This window comes from Pseudopodoces humilis, chromosome 18 (genome assembly GCF_049639895.1).
Source record: "Pseudopodoces humilis isolate 2021_Gansu_Grassland_sample_001 chromosome 18, ASM4963989v1, whole genome shotgun sequence".
Lineage (NCBI taxonomy): Eukaryota > Metazoa > Chordata > Aves > Passeriformes > Paridae > Pseudopodoces > Pseudopodoces humilis.
This window is the reverse complement of record NC_142217.1, coordinates 9,335,436-9,363,363: the sequence shown is the minus strand read 5'-3', so window position 1 is coordinate 9,363,363 and position 27,928 is coordinate 9,335,436. Positions and strand designations below refer to the sequence as shown.

General features: G+C 42.9%; 2 protein-coding genes across 7 annotated transcripts in view; both read left to right on the top strand.

Moving 5' to 3' along the window:
* The first annotated feature begins 283 nt into the window (after nucleotides 1-283).
* CEP20 (centrosomal protein 20) lies at nucleotides 284-6,100 on the top strand. Of its 6 annotated transcripts, none has more exons than XM_088064028.1 (5): nucleotides 284-1,801; nucleotides 2,163-2,360; nucleotides 2,962-3,046; nucleotides 3,973-4,062; nucleotides 5,664-5,711. In XM_088064028.1, exons 1-4 carry the CDS (start codon nucleotides 1,462-1,464, stop codon nucleotides 4,046-4,048), a joined length of 699 nt encoding a protein of 232 aa, XP_087920154.1. In that variant the 5' UTR covers nucleotides 284-1,461; the 3' UTR covers nucleotides 4,049-4,062; nucleotides 5,664-5,711. The 6 variants fall into 6 exon arrangements, with proteins under 6 accessions (XP_087920154.1, XP_087920153.1, XP_087920152.1 ...); XM_088064027.1 differs by having other exon boundaries at nucleotides 3,970-4,062; nucleotides 5,664-5,709; XM_088064026.1 differs by having other exon boundaries at nucleotides 291-1,801; nucleotides 3,920-4,062; nucleotides 5,664-6,100.
* Nucleotides 6,101-11,469: 5,369 nt separating this feature from the next.
* MYH11 (myosin heavy chain 11) overlaps nucleotides 11,470-27,928 on the top strand; it is a 55,661-nt gene continuing 39,202 nt past the window's right edge. The window contains exons 1-3 of the mRNA XM_088064174.1: nucleotides 11,470-11,548; nucleotides 17,427-17,785; nucleotides 22,343-22,499. Of these exons, the coding sequence (XP_087920300.1) occupies nucleotides 17,444-17,785; nucleotides 22,343-22,499 (499 nt within the window). The 5' untranslated portion in view covers nucleotides 11,470-11,548; nucleotides 17,427-17,443. The remainder of the gene's footprint in view (nucleotides 11,549-17,426; nucleotides 17,786-22,342; nucleotides 22,500-27,928) is intronic.

Below are 27,928 nucleotides of genomic sequence, written 5' to 3'. Positions count from 1 at the left end.
TACTGTAAGCTAAAAGACTAACAAAATTTAAGTTTCACATTCCAAATACTTCTCTTTCAGCCCCAGACTGTCCTAATGTCACCAATTGTCATGCTCCATGTCAATGATGTTTCTCCTCAAATAATGATTCTTGGATTTCCACCATAAACTAGTTCTCTTCCAGTTGATTCTATTTCCTTGTAAACCAAAGCACAGTCAAAATACAGAGCAAATAATTAATGGGAGAGGAACCAAAAGAGTTCAGAAGAAAAATGTAACAGATTCAAAATATTTATTGTGGAGGAGAAAAACCAGAGCAAACACAAGGCCAAACTTGCAGAAATACAGAACCAAGGTCCCAGAGTACCAGGAAGTCACTGAACATGGATTTCACAAACCAATCTTGTAACAGCATCTTTTAAATCACAGATTAATACAAGAAATAGAAACTGAAATCTTGTTTAAAAAGGAGATTCCCTTGCAAGCGGAAAAATGAACCACACAAAATTCTATATGAGCTTTTTGTTTTTGTAGGGTACAAATTGAAGTAGGATAGGAAATTGAAGCAGTGTGGAAAACTGCAACAACTATCAACGGGAAATCAGGTGTGATGGAAAAGTGACTCACAAGGTCACGGAGAAGTTTGGAAGGATGCAGAGAAACATGTTTATTCTGTGAAAATGCTGTAACATTAACCATAAGCAGCTGTTTGTCCCTGGAGTCGCCCTGGGGATCCAGGCAGCAGGCTCAGGGTGGCCAGGCACAAGCACTGCCCTGACTCACTGACAGTGACTGCTGGGCTAAGGAAACACATTGACTTCACCATCACTTCTGATTTTCCTAAATTTTATTTATTGACCTCTATCAGAGATGCTCTGGAAGACTCTCATATAAATATTCTCTTTGAGAGGAAATGTAAAAAAATGAAACAATCCTAACAACCTCCCCAACCCCCACACTTAAGTCTTGTCTTAGTCTTTACTGCCTAAGACGACTCACATCTTCCTTCAAGCCCCAGCAGGCTGCTCCATCTAGACAATAGCAAATCCAGTTTGTTCACCCACACCGGCTGCATTTCCTTTGGGAAATACTTCATGCATTGACAAAATAAACCCTCTTGACTCATCCCAGCAACACGGAGCACACACACAAGCGTCCAGACATGCCAGGGATCCTCAGGCTTGCAAAACATCCCGTATAGAATTACATTTTGGCAACTCCTTTTCATTAGAAGCTCAGCTTTGGCGACTCCTTTTACTCAACAGTACATCTGCTAGGGACTCGGTGCAAAACTCCTCCGCAACACACATGGGAGAAATTGTCGCTCATTTCCATGTTTCCTTCCCCGATCTTTGCCAGCCTCTGAAAATACAGAGAAAGCGCGGCAACCCTGGCACTCGGCCCAGCTGAAGAGGCTGGACTGCGGGCGGGCACAGCAGGACACCGGGCGGTAGCTGCCCGGGCAGCACGGAGGCACTGCTGATGCAGGTTATTCTATCCCGGCACGACCTGGGCCGCTGGCAGCAGAGGGATCCCTTGGGGATCCGGTTCCCTGGGGCCGCTGGCAGCAGAAGTATCCCTCGGGGATCCCGTTCTGTGCGGGGCCGGGTGGGAGCCCCGCTGTCCCCTCACGGAGCTCCCGCCCAGCCCCACGCTGTCCCCTCAGGGGCTCAGCCCCGCGCGTGCGCAGTGCGCGCTGCGCCATCCGGGTCCCGGCGCGGCCATGGCGACAGTGGCGGAGCTCAAAGCAGGTTGGGACCGGGACCGGGGCCGGGACCGGGGATGTGTCGGGAGGGCGGCCGGACCTTCCGCGGCCACCCGGGTGGGTGTCAGAGCTGCCGCGGGCGCTAATGGGGGCTCCCGTCCCTCGGCGCTGCCCCCGTCATGTATTGTGGATTGTATTTCAGTATACTTCAGTATTAAACGCATCTTGGCGCAGTAACATCCTACTTCTTACATTTCCAGAACGTGTGCTTGCGACTAAAAAAAAAAATATGTGCTTGTGACTTTTCTGAAGGCTTAGCTGTTATCTGTGACGTGCCTGGGTCCACCAGCGTGGTGGGTGCTGGCGCCTTATCGCTATAGCACTGGGCACACGCCAAAACTCTGTTTGTATCGGGGCTAATTAATTCAGCTGCTTGATGCGTTGGGCTTTAATTTAACGTCCCTTTTTATGGTGATAGTTTTAAAGGACACATTGGAAAAAAGAGGAGCTCTTGCCCAAATCAAAGCGAGGATCAGAGCTGAAGTGTTCAATGCCCTGGATGACCAGAGCGAGCCGCGGCCGACGCTGTCCCGGGAGAACCTCCTGATCAACGAGCTCATTCGGGAATACCTGGAGTACAACAAGTATAAATACACAGCATCTGTGTTGACGGCAGGTATTGGCAATGAATTTGTGTCATCGCTGTAACAGTAATCAGTGATTGGGTGAATGAATAATTCTGTTGATATTATTGAATTAGTAAGTGTGACAAGCTGTATAACCTTGTCTTCTCTTGGGAATTAACACGGTACAAACAGCCTCTCCACAGCTCTACTTGCAGCATTAAGCCAAATCACTCCAATAGTTTTCAAGAAAACTTACTCTCTGCTCCTTTACCCCTGAGGTAAATTGTTTAACAGAGTAGTTGATGCAAGAGCAAGAAAACTTGGTAACAGCCTGCAAACTCAAATTTCTTGAAATGCCAGAGAGTAGTAGTTTAGAGAAAGAGTTGTTTGCCTGATGAATTTATCTTTACACTGTAAGACTTCTTTAATATTCTTCTTAGATTATTTAGGAGTGAAGATACAAATTGTAATGTGCTATTGTAAATTATACCAGTATGAATCCCTAATGCTTGAATTTCTTGGAATCACAATACACTGATAGTTATTAATAGTCTAAAAGGGAGGTGGTTGCTCTCTTGATCTTTTGAAGTCTTCTGCTAATTGGTGACATTTTTCTTACCAGTCTTAAGGTTCAGGGATTTTGTTTTCCAGAATCCGGCCAGCCTGAAGTGCCCTTGGATAGAGAATTTCTTGCCAGAGAGCTGAATATAGTTGAAGATGCAAGTGGAAAATCAGTGTAAGATGGAATTTTGGAATGCACAGTATATTCTATATTCTGCATACCAGTATATTTTTCTCTTTAGTGCAGTTATAAATCGCATTTAAATATTCTCACCAACTGAAATATGGCTGATCCCACGCCTGTTCTAATATGCTGAATTCAGCTTCACGATGCCAAACATGGGGCCATTTTCAGACATACTCCAAACTAACACTGAATTCTGCCAACATGGTGGCATTTTCCAGATAGTGCCCTTGCACACCAAAACACAGCTGTCTTACCAATACAGTCTGCTTTCTACAGAAAGTAGATCTGCTTTTTGCGTATCTGGGAGTTGCTGTGCGGAGCAATAAAAAGATTACTGTGAGATTAGATACAAAATCAGAATGTTCCAATAAAAAACTGCATTACTGACCTGAGGGCTGAAGCAGGTTCAGACAGGTTCAGCATTGTCTGTACCTTGTGCTGTCTGAACCTGTCAGCTGCTTAGGAAGAGCCAAGTTTGAAATGTACCGTGGTGGACTGGCCTATAGTCCACCAAAGTCTGATCTCCTGTGAGTGTGTGGATCCTTCTGATCCATGAGTGAGAATGTGGATCTGTGCTCCTGTGCTAAACACACTCCAGTTCATCACCTGCCAGGGGAGCTGGAGTTCAGTGGACAGTGTCTCTTAGTCTGAGCTTTTTGGGGCAGTGTTGGTGTTCAGGGGGAGCTTAGGTCTGTGCTTATTTATTTAATGATACTTGGATGTGTTTTAAGTCATTAAAGATGTCAGTACAGATTGCAGAAGTAAGTACTAAGATCTGAGAAGTCCTGGGAGAAGGCTGTATATTTTAATGCTCAATATTTCATAGACTTTATAGGCTACTTTTGTAATTTCTCCCTTAAGCAGACCTCTCCTGTATGGAATTCTCTCTCATTTCTTACATGGTGGTAAAGAAGAAAGTACCCAGAATATCCTTCCAAAAGCATCTTTGCTGACTTACCCAAAGCAGAACCTTGGCAAACCACCTGCTGAGAGAAATCAAAAAGGTGGGTGCAATATCATTTTTGAAGCACTTTTATCAGTGACTAGATTTCCTATACCATGCATAAATATGCAGCTGGACACCATGTACCTCCTCCTCTGTGCAAGGAATGCTTGCTTTCATCTGGCACCAAATGGCTTTACCATATCCCTAAAAGTTCAACTGGCCAAATTGTACTCTCTTATATTATTACAAATCTGAAAAGGGTCAGCTAGAGACAGTCTGACTATATTGGGAGTTTAATACAATATTTTAACCTAAATTCTCAATAAAATATATTAAATAGTGGGTATATCTCTGTTTCTTACCTCCTCTAACCTAATTTCTATAGAAAGTTCTTAACTCTTTAGCTCTCAGTTCTTTACATGGGCATAAACCTTTTCTGAGAACATAATTCATATCCTATTTGCCACAAAAGCTTAAGCCCAAAGTTCGTTGCTCTGTAATAAACACTGCTAAATCTTGTTTGCCTTTTCTGGTCTGCTTTTGGACTGGTTACAATTAATAGCACCTAAGCTAGAGAATGAAAAGGTTCATTGGTCCAGCTTTTTCCTTTAAAGAGTCTGCTTGGCATATTGCTTCATTTTTTAATGTAAGAATTTATTACTCTCTTGTTAATACTATGAACTGTTTGGTTTGTATCCAAAAAATTTCAAAAGTGTGAAGCCTGAGATCTTACTGACATCTGAAAAGGGTGAGATGCACTAACAGTTTTTTAACAGTTAATTCAATGAGACAATGATGTTTTTATTCTGCCAGAAGAGGGCGCTGAAGAAACAAAATTTCCCTGCTAAAACCGCTATAAACTGCTCTGCTTTGTTATAAAACTATTATTCATATCAGAAATTTCGCCGTTTTCAAAACAAACTGAATGTATAGGAGAATTTTAAAGTATACTTTTATTTCTACCGACTCTGCAGTGTCACCCTGCCCTGTTGACTCCAATATAACTTCACATGGAGATTTAATTCATTACAGTTAGTTACAGAACTCAGGATTAATCATAAGACACAACAGCACATTGCTTTTAGAACTAAACAAGAACATAAAATTTTTAAGGCTTTGAACCTTTAAATAAATGTATTCTGCAATTACTTTCTACCTGTGTTTATGGAGTACGTTAGTGGAGACCTAAAGGCAGTAGGTTTAAAATACTAATTATCCAGCTCTTTCCATTAGGCTGCATATTCAGGTAATCAAGTCCATTCATAAACTCAACCTGCCAAGTCTCCTGCTTAACATATAACTTCCTTTTCACTTTAGAAAACATCTTGTTTATTTAGATGTGTGAGTATTCCAGCAGACTGGGGATCCTGATAAAAGGTGTGGAATATGGTATTTCTTTTGCTCATTCACTTCAGCTGAGTTGGAAGTTGTCTGAAATCAAATCTTTGTAACGCAAAGCTTTTATCTCCTAAAGCTGCATGGAAACATTTATTTGTAAAATTGCCTTGGTTCTGTATGATGATATTGTGCATCAATAGTAGATAATTGATAATTATAAATAATAACATTGATAATAGTAGAAGATAACCTTGGACAAATAGAAGAGCACCTTGGACCTCCAGATGCATGAGAATATTTTTGTCTGTGTTTCATTTTCAGACAGAATTCCAGAACCAGGAAGGATGTCTGGCACGAGCATCGAAGAGCCTCTTATTTTACAAAGTATAAAGAGATGATATCTTTCATTTTCTAATTTCTCATTTCAAGGTCTGTCAGATTTAATTTAGGACATTCTTCATTGCATAAATTTCTCTAATAAATCCAGTGGGACTATTTTAGCTTGTAACATCTACTCATGAGACAGTGTGACAAGGTGATACTTACTGTCAATTTTAAAAAATGTTAGCAAAGCTCTCTTTCCCCAGTGCTGATAGAAGAAAAACTGTATAGGGACTCACATTCATGAATCCTGTGTTCAGAATTGCACCTGAATATACTGCGTTTATCCAATACATTTTTATATAATAACTTACAATTCCTGCACTTACATTCTTGTGTGTTTTACCTGTGTTTCTGAATAAAATTTTTCAATTTTATTCTGCGTGGTATTTTGAGAGTGTTCAAACTAAACATTTTAATCATTCTTTGTAAAAAGAAGCTGCAACTTTCAGATAAGTGAGGGAAAAGAAATTCTAATAGAAAATTGCTGTCATTTAGAGGGATAGTTGCTTTTAATTCTCCGGAAATGGGGACTATATTTATCTTCATGCCAGCAAACAAACGAGAGTAAGTTTTTTCCATCTGGAGTTGCTATAAATTGTACGGTGTAACACTGGGTATATTGGGAGGAGAAGGAACTTCTGGGGTTTTTTCCCAAACAACGTGAAACTCAAAGGCAAAGCTAAAAATAAAGTTGATAGTAGATACTGATTCCCAGAACTCTTTTAGCTGAGGTATCTACATGTTTTGAAATGGCAATTTATTTTAAAAGCCAAACTTACAGGGATACATAAAAACAACATCTATTTTTTCTCTTCTCATTTTAACAAAATGCATAAATGTTAAATATATCCAGTGTACTGAGAGGAGTTTTGTATAAATAATTCTCTAGACTCAGGTCCTTAAAAGTCTTTACTGTTAGATAAATGTACAGTGGAGGGGGGGAGAGAGGAAGAGAACCTTCATTTTGTGAAGTTGAAAGGACCCCAAATTGCACACGCTGTTAAATTTTGCCTTTACCTTGATTTGACCCAGTTAGCATTGCAGGGATACTTTTATTTCTCCAAGCAGACTTTTCTCAAATGTGGAATTGCAGAGAGGCTGCATTTATCCATTTGAAGCCTTGGCAGTGAACTCATCTCCTCTGTGTGACTGGCAGTGCTGGCACCTCCCGGCTGGCTGATTTGTGTCTCGGGACTGCTGCCAGGAGGGGAGGACGTGTGTTTGCAAATAAACCTCAGTCAAATCCATCTGTAAGTCCTCTGCAGCAATGGCAGCTCACCACTGAATCAAGAGAGGGAATGTGTGTGCCCTCAGTGTTTGCTCTGTGCTCACTCCATCACCTTCAGATGCTGTGCTGAAGAGCCATCCCTGAATTTTTAATTTGATTTTCTAGAAGTTCAGTGCTAGACCAATGTTTTCCCATGAAGCAGTGGATCAAATTTTTATGTATACTTGGATTTTGAGTTGTCTTTTCAAGGGTAAAGAAAAAGGCTCTGAAAGCACAAAAGCTCAAACCTCTGTGATGCAAATGTTTCAGTGTAACCAAAGCCACTGCTTCTGCTTCTGTCTTCCCACCATAGATCATTCAGATGCTGCCCAGGTGCCATGGAGCTCCCTGGGAAATGAATTTTTTAGTGGTAGAAATTAAATACAACTTTTGCCCAGGCTGAAGAAGGCAAAGGGATGTTTGGTAGCTGCTCTTTCCCAAGCACACAGCTCAGCAGGTTCCTCTCTCCACAGTCAGGAGGGCAGAGGCTGCTACAAGGACATTCTTCACTGGGCTTTGAGGTGAAGGTGTATGTTTGAAATCAGAGACAAAATGCATTTTAGAAAACAGAATCTTTGGACTATTTTCTCTGGGGATTCATGCATTGTACAGACACTGTGTTGGGATGGTGGGTGGAATTTGGCCTGTTTGCTCTGGGTGCAACTTGCATTTCATCTAATTCTCCAATACCCTCAGAGCCCACGTCTGAGGGTTAGAAACAATCTCTTGTTTCAAAGTACAGTCATTGTACAAGCAAACTAAAGGCAAATTAAAGTGTATTTCCAGTGATGTTTATTTATAGCAAAGCTTTGAAATATGTCTATGAAAATATACCGGTCTAATCATATTATTAATCATCTAGCATTTCTCTTGACAGTACATGAAATATGAGAGTGTCTTTTAAGATGCTGACATACAGCAAGTCCTCTTAATGTCAGACTGCCTACTGGGTGAATGGGAACTGTAAAATCTTTCCCACATGGATGCACTTAGCATTCATTAAAATTTTAGGGTGAGATCAATATCTAGATCAAAATATTTCACAGTCCTTGAGTCATGGCTTCAGGTTTTAAAAGAAATTGCCACCTAGGTGAACATACACAAAAATTACTTTCTTAACTTCAGAAGTTGCATAATTACAGCCTGGGATATTTTGTATTAACTGTTCTTATTCTTTCTACTGACAACAGAAAAAAAAAAAAACAACAAGCATATAGAAGTTTAGGGTCTTAAATAGCAAAATGCATTTGTGAATTTTGTTGGAGATTGAACATTAACCAAAAGCATTATGCAGGGAATTCCATTAAAAGAGGCTGTTTGTTGTCCAAGCACATTATCACAAGTGAAGGTGACAAGGAGCCAGTGAAGTCTGGTGTGGATATCAGATCTGGAAAGCACTTTGGAAGAAGTTTTAAAAATAAAAAATTCTTTAAGACCAAATTTTTGCTCTCCCCTCGAATGAGAGCAAACTGTGTCTGTAGACTGCAGGGCAGCTGGGCTGTTCCAGAGGTTTTAGTTTCTGTCCTGCACAGGGCAGATTTTTTTAAGCTTTATCAGCTCCCTCTGAGGAGTCGGTTACGTTCTCCTTCCTGAGCTCCCTCGCGTCAGGCACCCAATCTCGGTGTCACTGGATCAGTTTTCCGGAGGAGTGATTATGCTTGGGTAATCACCTTTAGGAAAAGAAACCCCAAGAGGTTTGTTCACACTTGCAAAGACACCCTTTCAGCAGTAGCTGATTCAGACCTGCTCTGTGCACTTCACAGACTTCTTCCCCTGACCACCTGCAGCAAGCGTTAAGTACAAACATCAAGCTGTTGGTATTTTCCTTCATCAGACTGTCCTCAAGACTGATTGTCCTGGCTTGGACACAGACTGTCCCTCCTGTTGCAAGGGCACAGCTTGACGCAGGCAGTAATCCACCTGTACAATTACCTGTTCTAATTACATTTGTCATCTAAGAGAAACATGGTTGGTGAAACTCAAGCAAAAACATTTTTAAACGAAACAAAAATTGCTTACCTGATTCTCTATTTAACAAACTAACACCACCATCTGTGCTTTTCTTTTTTCCCCTCTCTTGTGTTCAGGTTACACCATGGTAAGGCATCTCAGAGTTCACTTCTTTGATTCTTGGGTGCTCTTTCTTTTCCCCAAGGGCAATATTTACAGTGCATATTCAGTAAGGACATATTTAAGGGTAGGCTGCTCAATACTTTTTTTTTCCGTAGAAAAGTAATTAAAACAAATAAATGAACAAATCAAGGGGGTTTAAACAAAGCTTATTTTTTTGTCACAAACTCATCATCCACTGGGAATCCACAGCTTTCATTTTGAGGTGACTTTGATTTAAAACAAACACCACAACTTTCAGGAACCCCCAACCAGGCTGTCGGATTAGTATATTCTTACATTAGCTTTTAAGTAAAGGTTGGAAGCCATGCTTACATTTATCAGTTCCTACCCCACATGGCTTGAGAGTGCAACTCTTTCAGTCCCAGCAGTAATATTTTTTTGGACTTTCCAGCTCCGTTTAATGTCACATCATATATCACCCTCCAGCGCTGCTGCTGTTAAACTCCCTCCTCAGGCAGCAAGCCTGCGTGTGCAGTGGTTTGCAGACCAGCCAGAATAATTTCCACTCCTTTTTAAGCTACTATTATAATGTGTCTGGTTTTGTGAAACAGCTGCATGTGTTTAAAAGGAACTTCTTAGGATAACTTTGATGAATGTTAAAATGATCATACTTTTCAGAGGATTCCCTTGCATTTCATTGTGTTTCTAATTAAAAGCCAAGTCTGCAATCAAGAAACTGCAGGGGGAAAAAAGTAAAATAGGGTGAACTACCCTGCCCTGTGGGGAACTTTCTGCTAACAAGGACAAGTTTCTTGGATTTATCTCGTGGTGATCATTTGCCTGGCTTTGCTCCAACGAAGTCGCACATGCACAGGTCTGATAAGGCGCTGCTGGGTCCTGGGAGGCTCTGCACGGCTCCGTGGCAGCCCCACACCACTGCAGACCCCAACCCTCCCTCTGCAGGACAGTCTGTAACCTCTGGGACTGTGTCACTGCCCTGGCAAATCTTCTCCAAGTCTTCTCCAGCTGAGGCCCAAACTTGACCCTGAATCTGATATTTCTGAAATGTTGCGGAGCAGAAACCCCAGGGGTCTTTCCCTCCCTCCTCTTTGTCCAGATTTTTTCACCATTGGCCAGAACTAGAAGAAAGGGCTACAGTCCATCACACCTGCAATTTCCCGACCCAATGACAGCAGAAGTTTTCAGCCTAGCCTCCCCTCATAGGTATTTTTTTAGGATGATGAGACCAATATGAATCCCATCCATCTTCCCCAGGAGGGTTTATTTTCCAGAGAAGACAGAGCTGTTGATGTCAAAAGAAATAATTTCACTCAGGCCTGTGCTCTGATCCTTTGGGTATACACCATATTTAGTCTGTTGCCGAGAGGGGGTTGTTTCAGTATTTTGTATTTGGCACGTTGATGGGAATTCCTAGAGGATCCTAGCTTTCCCTTTTTGGGATATCTCCATCCACAGGTCCTACAGCACAAGGCTGTTTCTCAGGAAGGAGGAGGGACAGTTGGGGACTGAAGGTTTGGGGGGTGTGAGGCAGGTTTGATGAGGACCAGATCACTCCCTAACCCCTGCAGCTCTGGCTCCCAGCACCCTGTCCTCCTCTCGCTGCCAGCACACGGTGCCTGCTCCCTGCTCTGTCCGTGCGTCCTGGGGACTGTGTTCCCCCAGCTCATCACTTCTCTTCTGCATTTACAGATACACGGAGGTATTTCTTATATATGAGCAAGTATTGACAGCCCTTTCTCAAGAACTGAGCTGCACACTGGATCGCAAAAGAAACTTTGGCAAATCTGCTGGGAAGGTGGCAAACAACTCTCTCACTTCCCAGGGGCAAAGGAGGCTTAAAGCAGCCAGAGGCTCCAAATGTCACATAAACACAGGGAGACCTAGAGCCACCTCCACCCACACAGTCCTGCTATGTTAGGAATAACCCTCTTTGCCCAAGCAACCCCTGAACTCAGGGACTTAGTTCCAACAAAATGCACTGTGGAAAAATACAGTGGGTAGGAAACATCCTGTGCCACACGGGCCTGTGACCTGTCCTTTGCCCTTCTAGGCACAAGGCCATGAGGGCCAGGGATACTGCCAAGGCAGGAAGGAGTTAAAAGTCCATTTGCTTTGTCAAACATCAGGGGAAAAGGGTGAAACCCTGAACTTGTGATTTAGGGGCACCCCCTTCTTACATCTTTCTGAAAGCCAGGAATCAGCCTGCATCCCTAAAAAGTGGCTCAGGGCAGGGGCCACAGCCCAGGGTTAGGCCCTGCTGGGAACGAGGTCCTTGGCTCAGGCTGTGTTTTTTAAGCCAGGTACCAAAAGGATTTTCCAGCAGGACGTGGTTTCCAGGGCCCCTCCCCACTGACAAGATTCTCCTCCTCTATATAGGGAGGCTGCAGAGGCAGAAAGGACTTGGGCTGTCCCGGCTGGTGGCTGTATCTCCAACTCACTCTGCTCGCCCAGTTGGACACCTGTAAGTACCACAGGGCCAGCTCCCTGCTGGGGACTGGCTGGGGGCTCTGACACTTTGGGATGGGGACTCTGGCATGGGAACTCTTACTCTGCTCTGCAAACGCTTTCAGAGCATTAATCTGGGGAGGGGAACAGACCTACCGGACGTTCTCAGGCGATTTATCCTGGTTTCTGTGTTACTGGGTGGGTTCTGCTTAAAATGCATAGAGATTGTGCATGCCTGAAAGGGGCAAAGGTGTTCTAGCCTGCCTCTAGTCACTGCTGACACTGCTATTGCTGGGTCGAGCCTGAAAGGCACCGGCTGCAGAGAAGGAGCCGGGCTCAGCCTGCAGCAGCGCTGCCACAAGGTGCAGGGCAGTGCAGGTGGTCACAGGAACCTGCTGCAGGCAACCACCACTCGTGCATTTGGGAATGAAAAACCTGAGCTGCTGATCTTCTGTAAGTGTTCCTAACCTCTCAGTCCTAATAAAGGACTGCTGAAAGAAAGTGCAACCGAATAAAATAATCAGTTCATCAGTAACTTGTTCTTTAAACAGGAAAAATGCTTTAAAATTAGAAGAAGGAATGGAATCACTTTGACATAAATGTCCCACCATTACATATATATGCTTTTAATATGTGGGGAACAAATTTGAAGCAAAACTAATCTGACAATATACTGAACTACAGTAATTTCAAAGGTGACATGCCTTTTTCAAAAATGGAAAATAAAACAACAAACTTCTAAGAAAATCCCGTAAGTAAATTAAGACGACAGTAGATGGCAGTGCAGAAAGCAGCTTCAGCACCATCCCAGTGGTTCACGGGCTTCTTTCACCTGTATGTGTGTGTATGTCTGTGTCTATGTGCATGCACACCTATAAAAATGTTGATATTTATGTGAAAGGCATATATGCTTGCATAATTAAGAAGCATCATGAGATATTTTCAGTATAAGAGAAATCAGAAAGCTTGTCGTTATCTATTACATACATATTAGTAAAACCTTTTCTAAAATACACTTGTTGAAAAACAAGCCCACCTTGTCCTTCAGTCCCAGCTTTGCCCTGCCAGGCAGTTTGCTGCAGGATTGTCGGGATGGGCTGACTTGCTGAACCCCCCAAGCTCCCCCTTCCCTCAGGCGGGGGCTGAACTGATGAACCCCCCAAGAGCAAAGCTCTGATTAAGTTGTCGCTTCAGTTCAGCGCCCGATTCTGTGCTGGCCCTGCTCGCTTGGATGTAAACAATGAATTTTATTATCTCATTTGCAATTGACACACTAGTCCCTAAAAGGTATTTGTTTTGAATTTGTTATCATTACATTTTTGCGGAACAGCGGGTATTGAGCAGAACATCTCCATAAAAGGCAGCGTGGGGATGTATGCAGAGATCCCAATGCTTTGGAAATCACAGAGACTTAGTAGTTGCAAATCTGATGGCTTTTAAGTATGTTAATTTTAGGAGAAGCCAAAAGCTAGAGACAGCTTTCCAACTTGTGCAAAATACAGTTAAATTATGGATTATTTGTGAATTACCATCAATATACAGAATTTGATTTAGATAACAGAATGACATCTACAAGAATTTGAAATAGCTGGAATTTTCCAGATAAAGGAAATCTATCTCTTTTTTTTTTCCTTCTTTTCTGATTTTTACAGTTTATGATGCTGGCAATAACTAGGGCCAGTTGACTTTGAAAATTAGAAAATGAATCAAATGTTTAGTCAGAGTTGTAACTTGTACGTTGTAACTCACATTAACAAAGGTGAGAAGACTTTATTATAAAATGAGGCACTTACAGACAATCTGATTGAGCTATATGGAGAATGCATTGCCAAAAAGAGGTGAAAGGCCAAGGGGAATTGGTAACAGTGCTTGTGATAAAGCTGTCAATGCTGGGGAATTCCAGTTCCCAAATGAAGGTCACAAGGTTAGGATTCACCCCTAGATTATCTTTTGATTATCTTTTTTTCCAAGCCGTGCTCAGTTGGATGATTCAGTTAAGTACTGGAAAGGTAAAAGATAAGGAAACTGGAAAGATCATAGTCAAGAATTACTGTAGCCCAAGAAATGCAGTTTGAGTCAAGAGCAGGTTACTGCTTCACTCTTCCATCAGAAACTACTCAAGAGAGCAGGACTTGGTTTCTGGAAATAATTGCTTATATGTTCCTCTGTTGCAATAATTATTCCCTGTACAGATGTGATAAGGCTTTATATTGACATGCACATCCTGCAGAGGAAGGGAGAAGTGTCCTTTATCTTTTCCTTAGGAGAAAAGCAGTCTCTCCAAGCTCTGAGTCAGGAGGCAATTCTGCTTGGCCAATAACCTTTTAATTAAAGTGGACTTCCTGAGAACATTTATATTTCATCCTTGAAATAATATACTCAGGATAAACTATTATAAAGACAGCATTCAACTTCTGTCATTAACATGAAAGGGGAAAAGACAGTGAAGATCAGCCAGATATCTCCATAGTGGGGCTGCAGACAGAGGAATGGAGTGAGTTGTGGAAGTATCCATGGATGTTTGCAGGCTAGACAGGTACAACAAATGGATCGGGTTAGGTGTGATCTGGCACAATTCTAAGGCAAGCAACTTCATATCAGTAGTACTGTTGTGATTGCTTTTCCTTCTCCCATTCCCAGGGAATACTTTACACTTCTGTGTGTAAAGTGTATTCTCTTGTACATGACCTGTGCTAAATGGATGAGAACCTCCTGCCACCTCTGACACATGGATAGGGCTCTCCATTTCTCCCAGCCAGTCCTATGGGTGAAACCCAGGAACTGGCTAGGGGGTCAGTTCTGCCTTCCCAGGGAATGTTCTCAGCAGGCAGTAAGGAGTCCTTCCCCTTGGCCTGTTTCCCCAGTACCAATCACATACTGGCCCAGTGCAGTGCAGTCCTGATCAGAGATGGAACAGAAAATATAGTGCTGATTATTAATCAGAAAATTTCAGCATCTCATTAGCAGCTCATTAGTCCTCACTAGGACAAATTTAGTTGAGTTTGTGGAGCTTATATTCTACCCCTTCCATTCAGATGGAAGACCTTCCTTTATAATGAAAATTAATAGTGCACATTAATAAATTAATTCAATTGTTAATAGCCATTAATCCACACTTCATAAGTGCATTTCGTTTCTTACAGCAGTGATACTCAGAAGCTGCTAAAATGTTATCCTTAGATTTCAGAGGTTCAGTCATGAAAAGTTCTTTTCACATAAATGCATGTTTTCTTCTCATTGTGTTTCAGAGGAGTTCTGGGATCCAGCTCAGACTGTCTATTCACTAATTCTTGTAGGGGATCTATTCTTACCAAATTATTCAAACTAGTCCTAGTGTTTGGATCTAGGGAATAAGAAGCTGTATTTCCAAGTTCTGCAGCTCATTCCACCTTATATACCTTCCAAATGGATCTTGCTTAGAAAAAAGATTGAATTTCAAACTTTCTGCACCTTGCTATGTACATACAGGAAAAAGTAGGAGAACGTAGTCAAATACAGACAGACCAGCTCTCAGTTTCATGCTAGAATCTGTGGGAGATGGTTTTGTCTTAGCTTGTAACAAAGAAAGGAACTTTTCCTTGGTCCTTGGGCAGCAGAACTCTGGGATGTTCCACTGCGACATGTTTTGTAACAGGCCGACAGTTTTAGCTACAGTTGGGTTTTTGAGGCGGATGGTCAGGATGATCTGGCAGCTTGATTTCCATCATCATCTTCTCTGGGCAGCCTCAGAATAGCAGGATTTGTCCCCAGGAAGCTCAGCTCTGCATTTCAGTCCCACTTTTGGTGTTTCTGACAGCAGTACCTAATTGCTATAGATATAAAAGTGCTGTCACCTGGCATTTAGCCATGGGCAGCACTATCCAACCTTTCTGCTGCTTCATCACGGCCACATAGCTCTCTTCTGGGCATAGGATGGGCTGAAATCCCCATCTCCACTGCTGCACTGCTGGGCCAGCGGGCTGCAGAACGTGCCCTGCCTGTAGCCACAGCAGTGGGAGAGGCCAGGGCAGCTCCTGCTGCTCGCTGAGCCCCAAGAGCTGCAGCTCTGGGGATGGGGCAGTTCTTCCACAGCTCCCCTGGGCAGCAGCTTCCCCCCAGCCGCCAGCTGGAGGGCTCAGCTGCAGAGAATACCATCTCCATTATTGGAACTGTGCGCTCTACCAGCCCTCTTGGCAGCAAGGGAGCATTTTCTGCCTTAATCCACACAGAGGTCAAATAGTTTCCTCTTGCTCTCTTCCAAGAATCTCCTGGGAGCGAGTGGAGAGCCACATCCTACAGATGCTCCCTCACAGAGCCTCGACAGCAGGGAACGCTGCTCAGGGGCCAGTGCTCAGGTCTCCCTCACACATTGCACCTTCATGGATTATCTGGGAGAATTTTCCTCTTTGGGATTTCCAAGCAAGGCTCTAGAACAAGCACATTTAGCTTCTTCTTTTTTTTTTTTTCTTTTTTTTTTAAACAAGATAATTGTCAAAGGAGTTTAAAGAGGCATCTAAATTTCTACTGCCTTTCAGTGGGATATCATCTAACCTTCTTAGGCACCTCTAAAAATCCTAGTTTTGTTTTTAAGCTTTATGTCACCTTCTGCATGATCCATGTTTCCTTCTCAGACCCCTCAGAGAGCGTGGCCTTGCAAAAAAACCTTAATCTGTGGGAAGGCTTCAAGGACAAATATTTGGAAAGCAAGCTCTGATACTCCCAGAGCACAGGGTGTCCATTTGGCTACATACCACAGAGCTTGGTCCTTACAAATATTGTCCTGCTTATGGGTTGACATCTTTAGCAGTCAGTTCTCCAAGCTCCCTCCAGATTCATGTTTGTTTGATTGCTGCAAATATTAAATTCATTCTCAATAAGGAAATGAAATAGCCTCTGTCTCCTAGAGATGTTTTTCTTGGGCACATGCTCTTTGTAGCTCCTCCCCAGCTCTCCTCTCTGCTCCACTGCACAGCAGGTTTCCCAAGCAGCACACTCTTTCTGCCCTGGAGCAAACCACAAATCCTCTGTGTACTCCTTCCTTTATTTAGACCTGTGCCCCCATGGGATAGAGCAGAACACTTGCAAAGCTCTAGCACTATGAGCACCGATCTTGCAGCCACATCCAAACTTCAGTGGCCAGAGCAGGAGAGCAGCTGTCTCCTGTCTCAGCACTGTGCAAAGCAGCCTAAACTCTCCCCTGGCTCTCAGCTGTGGGGCAGATACACCCAGCTGCTTTATCCATGTGCAACTTCTTCCTCAGCCTGAGCAGTCTGAGCATCATGGTTCAGAGTATCTTTTAGCTGAGGCAATTTCCAGGTTTGTTTCATTTCTTCACTCTCACGTGATAAATATTTACCCTTCATAAATGACCAGCTCCTACTGCCTGACCCATGGGGAGAGGCTAACTCTAAATTCTCCTTCACCAGCAATATTGACAACATTTGTTTTCTGCTTTTTCTCTTGATCTTGTCTTAATCTTATTCTTCTCCAAATGAAATGGTATTAAGTGATTTGAAACAGTCCTTTGCAAGAAAGGTTAAATTCTGTCCTTGCTGGAACACAGCCTGGGAATCATTCTTCTCCTGTTTATTTCATTATTGCACTGATATTTCAGTATGCACCCAACAGCATTTGGGTGATGGGGAATACTATAATTGTCTGAATTCAATTAACTTTGTGATGGGCAAGAGCTGAGGCTGCAGGGAGGTGTTCAGCTGGTGGTCCTGGTGCAGTTCTGACTGTTCCATTGCACAGGCACTAAGTATCCACATGGAAATGTGAGATAGGACATGAGACCTGTGGTGCTTTGGACTTACTGCATGGCAGTAGGATTTGACAAATGTGTCTTGTCTGGAACATCTCCACATTTGCCTTCCTTTATCCCTTTAAAGCAGAATATTTTCCTGCCTCAACAGGTGTCTGCTGAGTCAAAATGGCTCAAAAACCTCTCAGCGATGATGAGAAATTCCTCTTTGTGGACAAAAACTTCATCAACAACCCACTTGCCCAGGCTGACTGGTCAGCAAAGAAACTGGTTTGGATTCCATCAGAGAAACATGGATTTGAAGCAGCAAGTATCAAGGAAGAGAAAGGGGATGAGGTGGTCGTTGAACTGGCAGAAAATGGAAAGAAAGTGACACTGAGCAAGGATGACATCCAGAAGATGAACCCTCCAAAGTTCTCCAAAGTGGAGGACATGGCAGAGCTGACTTGCCTCAATGAAGCTTCCGTGCTGCACAATCTAAGGGAGAGATACTTCTCAGGTCTAATTTATGTGAGTAGACCCAAACACACAGAGAGCATTTCCTATTGCATGTGACCATGTCCCATCAGCAAGGAGGTGGATCCCAGCCACTGTCTGGGATACAGGCCTTGTGTAACACTGCCGTGCAAGTACTAACCCCCAGTAACAGCTTCCTAAACCAAAAATGTTTTAAATTCACCTTATTCCCCATGATTCTCCTGCTTCTTTGATAATTGCTTCTTAACTAAATTAAAGCATATGAAGGTTTCTTCCACAAAATTTATAGATTCTGGAAGAATATTGTTGGCTTGGAACTCTCTGATAGGTGAACAAAACCTGAGTCCTGCTGTTTGGGGTGGGGGGAAATGATAGGGACTCTTATATTAATTAAATGTAAACTTAAAAATTTTCAAGTAACTTGCAAAAAGAGCATACAGAAAAGGCAGATAATGCAGTTTTTCTCAGGCAAAACTTCCACTTAAAGGCAGCTGAAAAGTTCTGGGTTGGTGGTGCTGGAGTTAAACTTTATATGTGGATAAAGGGACAAACCCACTGGAATTCAGGCAAGAGTACTTGCATGTACCAGTGTGTCACTGAAGCAAAGTAATGCATCCACTAAACCTTTTTGTCACTCATGTTGATCAAGTTACAGATCAGACAAGCCTGAACAAATTAGAATTTCTTTATGTTCATGTGAGTTATGGCAAGATTATTCTGTCTTTCTGTCCTCACAAGTACATTAACACAATAATATTTTGACATGGATAACCCTGTAACCTATCCACATCAACAGTTAGCAAACAGCACAGTAAGGAAGCCCAAAACTTTTCCAAAGAATTTAGCTGTTATCTTTGATTTTTACATGAAGGATCCCTCTGTTGTGCTGCAGAAAAGTTATCCACAGTTTCAATCTATGTAAATTTTACTTGCATGACAGATCACTGATGAGTGAAAGTACAGAGCTGAAGTTGAAACAGTAGTCCATGTCTTATTAGTAATATGAGGAATGCTAAATTGGAAAGTAGGAAATGAAGCAGAAAATAAGATAGTTACATGGACTACAACAAAGGAACTACTTACTTGTTATGCGTAACTTCAAAGAGCTAAGCTCAAGATCTTTCCTTCAGGAATGTACTAAAATGCACATTATCAAGTTCCTGAAAGAAGCTAGACTTCCCATCTTTTCGTTATTTGAGTTTATTTGATTTTAAGTTTGCAGGTGAACATTTGGACCCACATGCTATTATATCAGAACATGCAGCCTTAATGATCAAAATAGACTTTTCCTGAAAGCGTTCTGCATTGTTGCAATAATTAAAATAATTAGGAGAAGGTTAGTGGGATAAAATGGGGGATTGGGTATTTCTTTTTTGTTCTCAGCAACATTCTGAATAGCTGTTCCAGGGTTTCCATTTTGTTTATGGAATTTTCACTTTCTACACAAAGAGGAAATTAATTTCTAAGAGTGGATAATGCAATTAGAAATCAAAGAGTTTTTCACAGAGGCAGAAATGGAAGAGTACCTGAAATTAGGTTTTCTTTCTCAAGAGACTAGATTTTAAATGGTAAAAGTTTCAAAGACATTAATTTGACTTGTACTGCAACAAGTTATCTGTATTTTCAGTAAGAAAAACCTGCTTGAAACTGCCCAGCTTTACAAAGCACTGCCCTACTAGATGCTGTCATATCTTTTTAAAAACAGAGAGGGCCTCTAAAGAGAATTTGAGTCTCACCCACTTCTAAAACCAACTGTAAACAACCATCTCCTGGCTCTGCCATGCGTTGCCTAATTTGCATCCCTTGGAGTCCCACACATTCGAAGAAAACATGACCTCAACATTTTTCTCTCCAGAGCATCACTGACTCAAATGGGGATTCCCAAATCTGCTAAAGAAAAATAATCGATCCAGCTGGGGAAAAAAAACTCATCTCCCCCTTGCATTTACATTCAATATTATTTAAAAGAAAGATTCAGTGCAGAAATTCACATGGTGACTGTACTCCAGAAAAACACCCTGGCCTTTTGCTTCATCACAGATAATTAAGATAGAAGGGCAAGAAGAAACATGAGCAACTAACTCATCTTTCACATTGCTTAGAAGAAAAAGAATCTGCTTTATCCACACACAAATTACACCAAAAATTATTATATAAGCATGAAAAACACAGCAATATCATTTCAGTGGATTTGAGAGTAGAATCAAGTTCCTTCTGGTATTCATGGCCAATACTTGTTCAGTCTTCAGTTAACAGTAAAAAATGCTCTCTTTGGTGCCTAAATCTAAATATGCATATTGGAACTGCATTGGACTCTTCTGCCCAAACTTAGATATTCACCATGCAGATGTGTATTTGTGCCAGTCTCTTGTAAATACCCAGCAGCAGCAGCTGGCTGAGGAGTACACAAGGTCAGTGCTCCCATGGAAGTTCCCCTAAAATATTTCAGATTATGTTCCTCCTCCAGACCCTCTGGGGGTCCCCTCTCTGGACAGGCTGTGCCCCAGGGAGAAGGATTTAAGGCATGGAAGCTTCAGTGCCCTCACTTTCAATCACACACTTGGGGTATCAAAACATCATCAATACTAATCTAGCTCCCCCAAGTCCTTGCAAAGCAGACACTTCGAGTTACAATTAGCCAAAATAAGAGGGCTTCATTAAATTTCCTGCGGTGACAGATCATATCAGTCACAGTCCAGTTAGAAATGAGGATTCCTGAACTTCATCAGCTCCAGCTTCTGCTCTGCCTTAATAGCCTGCCTCTTGTGCCTCAAAATTAGCTCTTCAAAGGTATGTTACTGTGTGCCTGGGTGTGCAAACAGCCCTGCATGTGGCAAGTCAGGAAATGCCTGGAAATCTCAGGGAAGGGAGGACTAAATAATTTCCTTGATTTCCTCTCCTAATTTTTTACTTGGGTGGGGATGATTAGTTGAGTGTGTACAGTAAATCTATTTATACTGTTAAAAAATATCTTGTTGTCCTCTCTGTAAGTGCCTTGGTGGCCGTTCTAGGCTAAACCTGTCACTTTTCAAGTGCCTTATCCTGGCAACACTAAAATTCATTTTGACACGAGCAGCACAGTTTCATTCTGACATCCCATGTCAATGAAAATCCAGCCCAGCGATTCCCTACCTTCCACACCGGAGGGTTTAGCCCGGGGATGCTGAGAGCTGGCGAGGATTTGAGCTGGGTTTTCCTGGGCTGTGCTGACACAGCCTCAAGCTGAGCTGTTGGAGATCCCCATCAGCACCAGGAGCAGCCCAGATGTTCGTGCGCAGCTGGAGCCCCCAGCCCGCAGCTGGGGCTCTGGCCCCGAGTGCTGAATACCATATAAAGCGCTCAGGCTGTGCCGGGCCGTGCCGGGCCATTGCCTATTATGGTCAGGAAAGGGAAATCCTCGTGCCCGGAGGCTCCCGGTGCCACTGCCCGGGAGCAGGGACAGCCCCAGCAGCGCTGGGACACAGCCCCGGGCTGAGGGTGGCAGCAGCTGCACCCCGCAGAGCTCTCCTTCACACACACGGCAACAAAATCAAATAAATAATAATAATTTTATTTTTTTTACAAACCGCTTTTGCCTACACAATTCCATTATTTTCTTTTTTTTTTTTTTCTCCCATAGGCCAGTTTAAATATCACAATAGTCCTGACATTATGTTCTCATAACTTGGGTGTTTTGGGTTGTTTTTGTTTTGTGTTTTTTTTAATTTTGGGGGTTTAAATTTTCTTTTTTAAATTAAATACCCTTGAAAATTTCCTACTTTTAGCAACTGTTTGTGAAATACGGCTCTTTATCAATTATCGTGTGGTATAATTTCTGGTCCAGGTCAAGACCTGGAATATTTAGAAATAAAAGAAAAATTGAAAAATATAATAATTCTTTAAAAATTTAAAATAAATGGATTAACACCTATGAGCTGGCAGTCAGTATTCTTGTTTATGTATATATACTTAAATTAATACTTCCATTAAATTCTAAAAAAACCCCCATTTTTCCTTAAGTTTCCTGCGGAAATAGTCATTCAGTGAAGGCATGGTTAGTCTCTCAAGGCATCTGTTTGGAACTTGAGCAGTTTTATTTAAGGACTCCCATCAGTCATCAGTGTTACACGGTGTTCATAGAAGCTTTTTTAAAAAAGACCCTTTAAACATCAATCCAAGCTTCTTACCTAGGATTTCAGTTTACAAAATTTGATGACTACCTGAGCAGATATTTATATCATATTCTGATAAGAAAATACACATATAAAGAAATATTAATTATTACAGTTGTCACCATACCCTTATGTGTGATAAGGGTATGGATTATGTACTGAAAATAACTGAAGTTAAGGAGCTCAAACATCAGATCATGGTGTTTCTACAGGTTGCTAAATTCACCGACTTTCCAGCAGCTCACTTACTGGAAACAGTGATTTGTGCACTTGGAAACCACCCACAGACATACATTCAGAATGCTTCATTTGTTACCCTGAACACAAAGGAGCGCTGCTCTCTAAAATGGCAGTAATTGGATGCAGCCGATGCGTGTGTGTCCCAGCCTGGACAGGGCGCGGGATGTTAAGTCCAGCTCTTCTCTGAATTCCCTTGCAGACTTACTCGGGTCTCTTCTGCGTTGTGATCAACCCCTACAAGCAGCTGCCCATCTACTCCGAGAAGATCATTGACATGTACAAGGGCAAGAAGAGGCACGAGATGCCACCGCACATCTACGCCATCGCTGACACGGCCTACAGGAGCATGCTGCAAGGTAGGACAGCCCCGCTGCACCCTGGAGGTGCCACAAACACCTGGGAGCTCCACATGTGCTCCTGCAAGCACACAGCCAGGAAAGAGCTCTCACAGAGGGCAGCACTGCCTTTCTAGAAGTTTCAGAGGAATTCTTTGGCAGGAGCAGCAGTCCACAAACACTGACTCAAAAAGGAAAAACAATCCTTTTACCCATCTGTGTCGAGGCATGTGGGAAGGTTTCAAAGTCAAGCAAATAGTTTTGGCAAATACGGGCATGGAAAATGCTCCCTCTCCACTAGTGCAGACTATTCCAAAGTTAGCTGTGAGCGCTGCTGGGTCTCAGCATTGCTGCTCTCTCCCCCAGCAGAGCAGATTCAGGCAGTGTTTTGGGGCTGCTTTCCCCACAGCCCGGTGTCCTGAGCCCTGAGCTGAGATGTGCTCTGTTTGCCAACAGGAATGGCAATGAGCAGTGCGAAAGCAGTCAGGCCCCAAAGGGTGCAAACAAAACCCCAAAATTCACAGCGCTCTCCTCCTCCTGCAGTCACTTCTGACAGACTGAGGGGATTTTGTTCTAAGGAAAACCATCATTTAGGGGCAAAAAAGCTGAAGTGAAGTGCAACACCTCCAGGCTGTAGGGCATGACCAGGTGCCATCTCACATCGACCTTGGGTGCTACAGGAAACCAGGAGCTCTACAAAACATTTTGAAGTTTATATGCCCTCATAAGGACCCTGACCCTACAGAAATTCTGGCTGACAACTATGGCTCAGCAAGATTCACAGGCTTGGCCCTAAAGTTTAGGGCTTCCCAGGATTAGGACTTTTTTCCTCCCTATGGCTTATATGCCATTTCTTTTCTGGAGCTATTTCAATTCTTTTATTTAAGTGCATCCCAGAAGGCAGAGCTACAGTGCAGCAGAGGAGGACCAATAAAGCAACAAAAATATCCTGGAAACAGACCTTCCTACACACTATGTGATATAATCATAGTTATAAAAAACTTACTTGGCAGAAGGTCATCCCACTAAGCCACAGTCACTTATCTGTGCTCCAGCTTCCCTCCTCAACCCTGTGCTCTGCATCCAGCACTGTCCAGGGCTCCAAGCAGGCCTTGAAGCCATTCCTCCCTCTGATCCTTTATTTAAACAGCAAGCTTTGAAGAGAGATCTGGAAGAAGCTCCTGGCTCCTGCAGACCAGCAGCAGTTGTGCAGGGTACTGTTCTTGTCTCTAGAAATGAGGTGGAAAAAAAAATAGAAAAGGGCTATAAGCTATCTGTAGGAAAGGGAAAAAAAACCCCCATATGACTGCAGTCTATGCTGAAACAGAATGTCTTGTCCTGACAATACATGAGTTTTCTGCCTAAAGTGAAACTAGCCTCAGCACAGATGAGCCTGAGCCAGGCAGCATAGGGTTGTTTCCCACTCCTCCTCTCTCTGACTGTCTCCTGTCCCTCCCAGCACGTTCTTCTGAGCAATGGGAAGCCGCTGGAGCTGGTTTGCCGTCCCTGTGGCAATTAACTGCACTTAGAACAGCATGGGTTCAGCTGTGCCTCCCAGGCTGCGTGCTGGAGGGAGAAGGCAGCAAGAGTGCAGGCTCTTATCAATTCACTTTTTTTGGTGCTCAGAATAATTTCCTGGCCCTACTAGCTTTCAGGGAGTTACTCCTCATTATTCATGTGTCCCCACTGCAATTCTTCCTGGCAGCAGAGAGGAGGGGGAGAGCAAGTGGGAAGGAATGAGGAGGGAGTAGGTGATCAGCTGAACCTCTAAGAGGATGCTCTTTCACTGCTTCCCACCCCAACCACGCACAGCTGGCACGGCAGCCAAGCAAGTGGAACCACCAGAGCGCCCAGCACAAGCCCAGGACACCCACGTTTTACTTGCACATGTCATCTTGGAGTCTCTCCATCTCTGAAGAGGGCCCCAGCTGCTTTTAAAGCTGTGCTTTTGTTTGTAAAAACCTACTCATGTTTTGTGCATAAAACTAAACCAACCCTCAAAATAACTCTGGTTATTCAGCCAAAATTCTGTTCATGTTGGAGTGGTGAAAGTGGGCGTCAACACGGTTCTGTGTGAGCACGCAACACGTATAGGCACAGAGAGCTGCAGGGGGGTTGTGAGCCTATTTCCAAATGGAAAATAAACAAAAGTTCTTACTCATAAACATGGGTCAGAGCACTAAATGTTTTGCCTGTGGAAACAGTAGAACAGTACTGCTCCTTATCTGGAAACTTGCATAGTTTCTGCTTGCCAAAGTAAAATATGTCGTAGATTCATAAGACTGAGGAATTATACTGCTGTTTCATGACCAGGGCCACTTGGCCCAGAGCAATCAGCTTGTTCAGATGTCTCAGGGATCCTTTATCTCTTGATGAATCAAGCCTCTGCAGATCCCTGGTCCTACTGCAGGTTCATCAGCTGGGAATCACAGCCCTCTGAGTTCTCACCCTCCCCTGTGTTGGCACAGACATCCAGCAGAAAACCCAAGCTGTGCACACTGCATTCCTCCTCTGCCTCAGAGACTTACTGGGTTAGTGTTTTCATTAGGGATGATCTTTAACTCCCATCAAAGCTGTTCTGATAAAAACACTTAGCCACAGCCATCAGCAATCAGATAATCAGACTTTCTTCCAAATATGCAGAAAAGCTGACATCTCACAGGCCACAGGTATTATCAAAGATGTTGGCTGGGCAAAGATAAAATTTCCACTTCTTTCAAGTGGTTCTGAGCACCTAAAACCCTTTTGCAAATCACAGTCATGCTGTCTCGTGCTCAGCCAGGAGTGCTGGGTGTCTTGTTGAATCTGCTGATTACCATGTCACTAATGCAGTTTGATCATTGCCCAGGCACAGCCGTGGATGCTCATTTCCAGCCAGAATGAGAATCAACTTTAATTTTCTTTAATCTCAAAGACTAAGAATCCTACAAGAGCGTTTGTGTGTGTGTCCCCAGCAGTTACCACACTGAACTGGGCCCTCCTGGCTGTGTTTACGGACAGCTAAAGATCCCCATCCCATCTCTTGCACTGCCAGTAGGATTCTTCATGCAGCCATGACGCAAAACTGCTCCAGGTGAAAGCCATCCCTGGCTTTTTGCTGTGCTGAAGGAGGTCCCCCCTCCTGGGGCACTGTGTGGTCTGTGGATGCTGGTCACAGAAGGAAAAAAGGCAGTGCAGGCCAGGGAAGGGGAGCTGGAGGTGGGTGGATGACCCTTCCTGCAGCACTGCCAGCTTCCAGTGATGGTGAAGCTGAGACACTGCTCAGTAAGGAGGAGTAATTCTGCTGCCTTCTGTCATCTTCCCTGCAGAAATAAAAAAGAAGGGCTAGACAATACAAATGTGAAAAGCCATGTTATGTAGAAGTAGTAACAAAGTTTTTGTGTAGTTGGTTAGGCCTTTATTAAGCTTTCTGGCAGTAAATCATCATGGAGAAGATATATTACAGCTTTCTGCAGATTCAAGATTATTTTCTGTGGAGCCACTTTTATGCAAGCTTGAGTTAAAAATGGAAAAACAAACAACCTGGTAGTTACTTGGAGGTATGGGAGGGAAACACAGTTCCCAAGGTCTTAGAAAAGGAGGCAGCTGTGAGAAGCCATCTGTTTACTGTGTCCTCAGCAGGACTGTACAGAAATGTCCCCTTTAGGCAGTGCAGTTATTAACAAATGTAAAGAAGCAGTAAGTGAGTGGGGGAACATGGTTTCAGTCTGGTTTTTTTCCTTTTATGGTAAAGCTGCCAACTTGCTGCTTCATTGTGATAAACCATCTGATTTTGTTTGTGATTAAGCAGAGCTAACTGGTCTATCAAGAACAGAGAGGCAAGAATTCTTACAGGCAAACTGAAAAAGGTGAAAAAAGTAAGCAGATTCCAGAAAAGACCAACTCTGCTGCATGTTTAGGACAGCTGATGAGGTTTATAATGTAAGTTTAGGTCTCTATTAAAAATTGAGGGGAAAAAAAAAGTTTAAACACCTAATATAGACATACAGGAGATAGATTATACTCTTCCAGGTAGGGTCAAGTTTTCTTAAAAGGCATTAGCCAAAAATATATTAGAATCTATAAGACCTATTTTGTTGCTTTTTAAGCCGCTGGAATTATATTTAAAGAGTTTTATTTATACAGCTCTTTCTCTTCTGATATATTTAACCACATAAAGTTGCAGACTCACAAAATAGGGCAGAGTCTTTTCTATATAGAATGAAACATTCCAGAACAAAAATAGGATTAATAGAATGGGAGAGCCTTTGAAAGTAAATGAGACCAGTATCTGCAGCTCAGGTCATAACAGAAAGGACTGGACTTCCTTTGAGTTGCAGTTAGGACTGATGGAGGAGATGGAATAACATCTGGAATTCTCCCTCTGTGAATGTGCACAGCACAGCTGGCCAGCATGACGCTTCTCCCATGACTAACCTATCCCTGAGGACGTTTGGTGCAACTTCTGACCTTCCTAATCATTCCTCCACTCTTACTTATCCCCAGGCTGCCCCTTCACAGGCACTCACACAAGCCCCCATGGGGGGCCAGGCTGTGAGACACCTTTGGGAGTGCTCCCCTGCTGAGGAGCAAGAGAAGGGCAGCAATGGGCAGCAAAGAGTAGTGAGAAAATACTTGGCTTGGAGACCAGCTTTTTCTAATCTTTCCTGAGCTCAGAAATTCCACTGGCAACTCAGTATCAAGAGTCACTTTTATTTTCTTTATGGTATTTATGGGTTAGTGATGCAATATCAATATATGCCCATGGTTTCTATTTACACAACAAGGTATTTTTAGCAAAACTTCTTCCACGCTTTCACTTTTTTAACTTAAAAGAAAGCCTAGCTGATACCCTGCAGTGAAAAACAAACATGGCTCACAGCTCCTCTCCTCCCAAATGTTTATGTAGAAGAGTCCTGCAGTGCTGATTGCTGACAAATACCTCCAATAAAAATGAGGAATGAGTCCTTTTGTACCAATTTACCAAACGAAGCAGTTAAGTGGCACCATTTGTTGTGTGGTGATCAATAAAGCAGTTAATGTCATAGCGATTGAGGAACTGGGAGGAAAACAGTTGTTTAATATCAATCTAAGCCATTGCAGACTCCTCTAATGCTTTTCCTAGACTGGCTGTGGGCCAGGCAGCATTTACAACTTGAGAGCTTAATAAATTGGTTTAAATAGGTTTAAATTACCTCATGGTATTTATGACATATAGGGTCAGCAGTAGGGGTGAGCAACCAGACAGGTATTTCTGCAAGTCACCCCACACACTGAGCAAAAGGAGCTCATGTCTGAACCTCTGAGCAAAGGTTGGTGCTGGCTCTGCTATGGATAAATAATTCCAAACCATACAGAAGCACTGGATTCTGCCTTATTATCTGCCTCAAGTCTAGGATGTGCAAACTAAGCACACTTTTCAAAAATGCATTTAACCTGCCTGGGAATTATTTTCCTAGGTCAGATTTTTT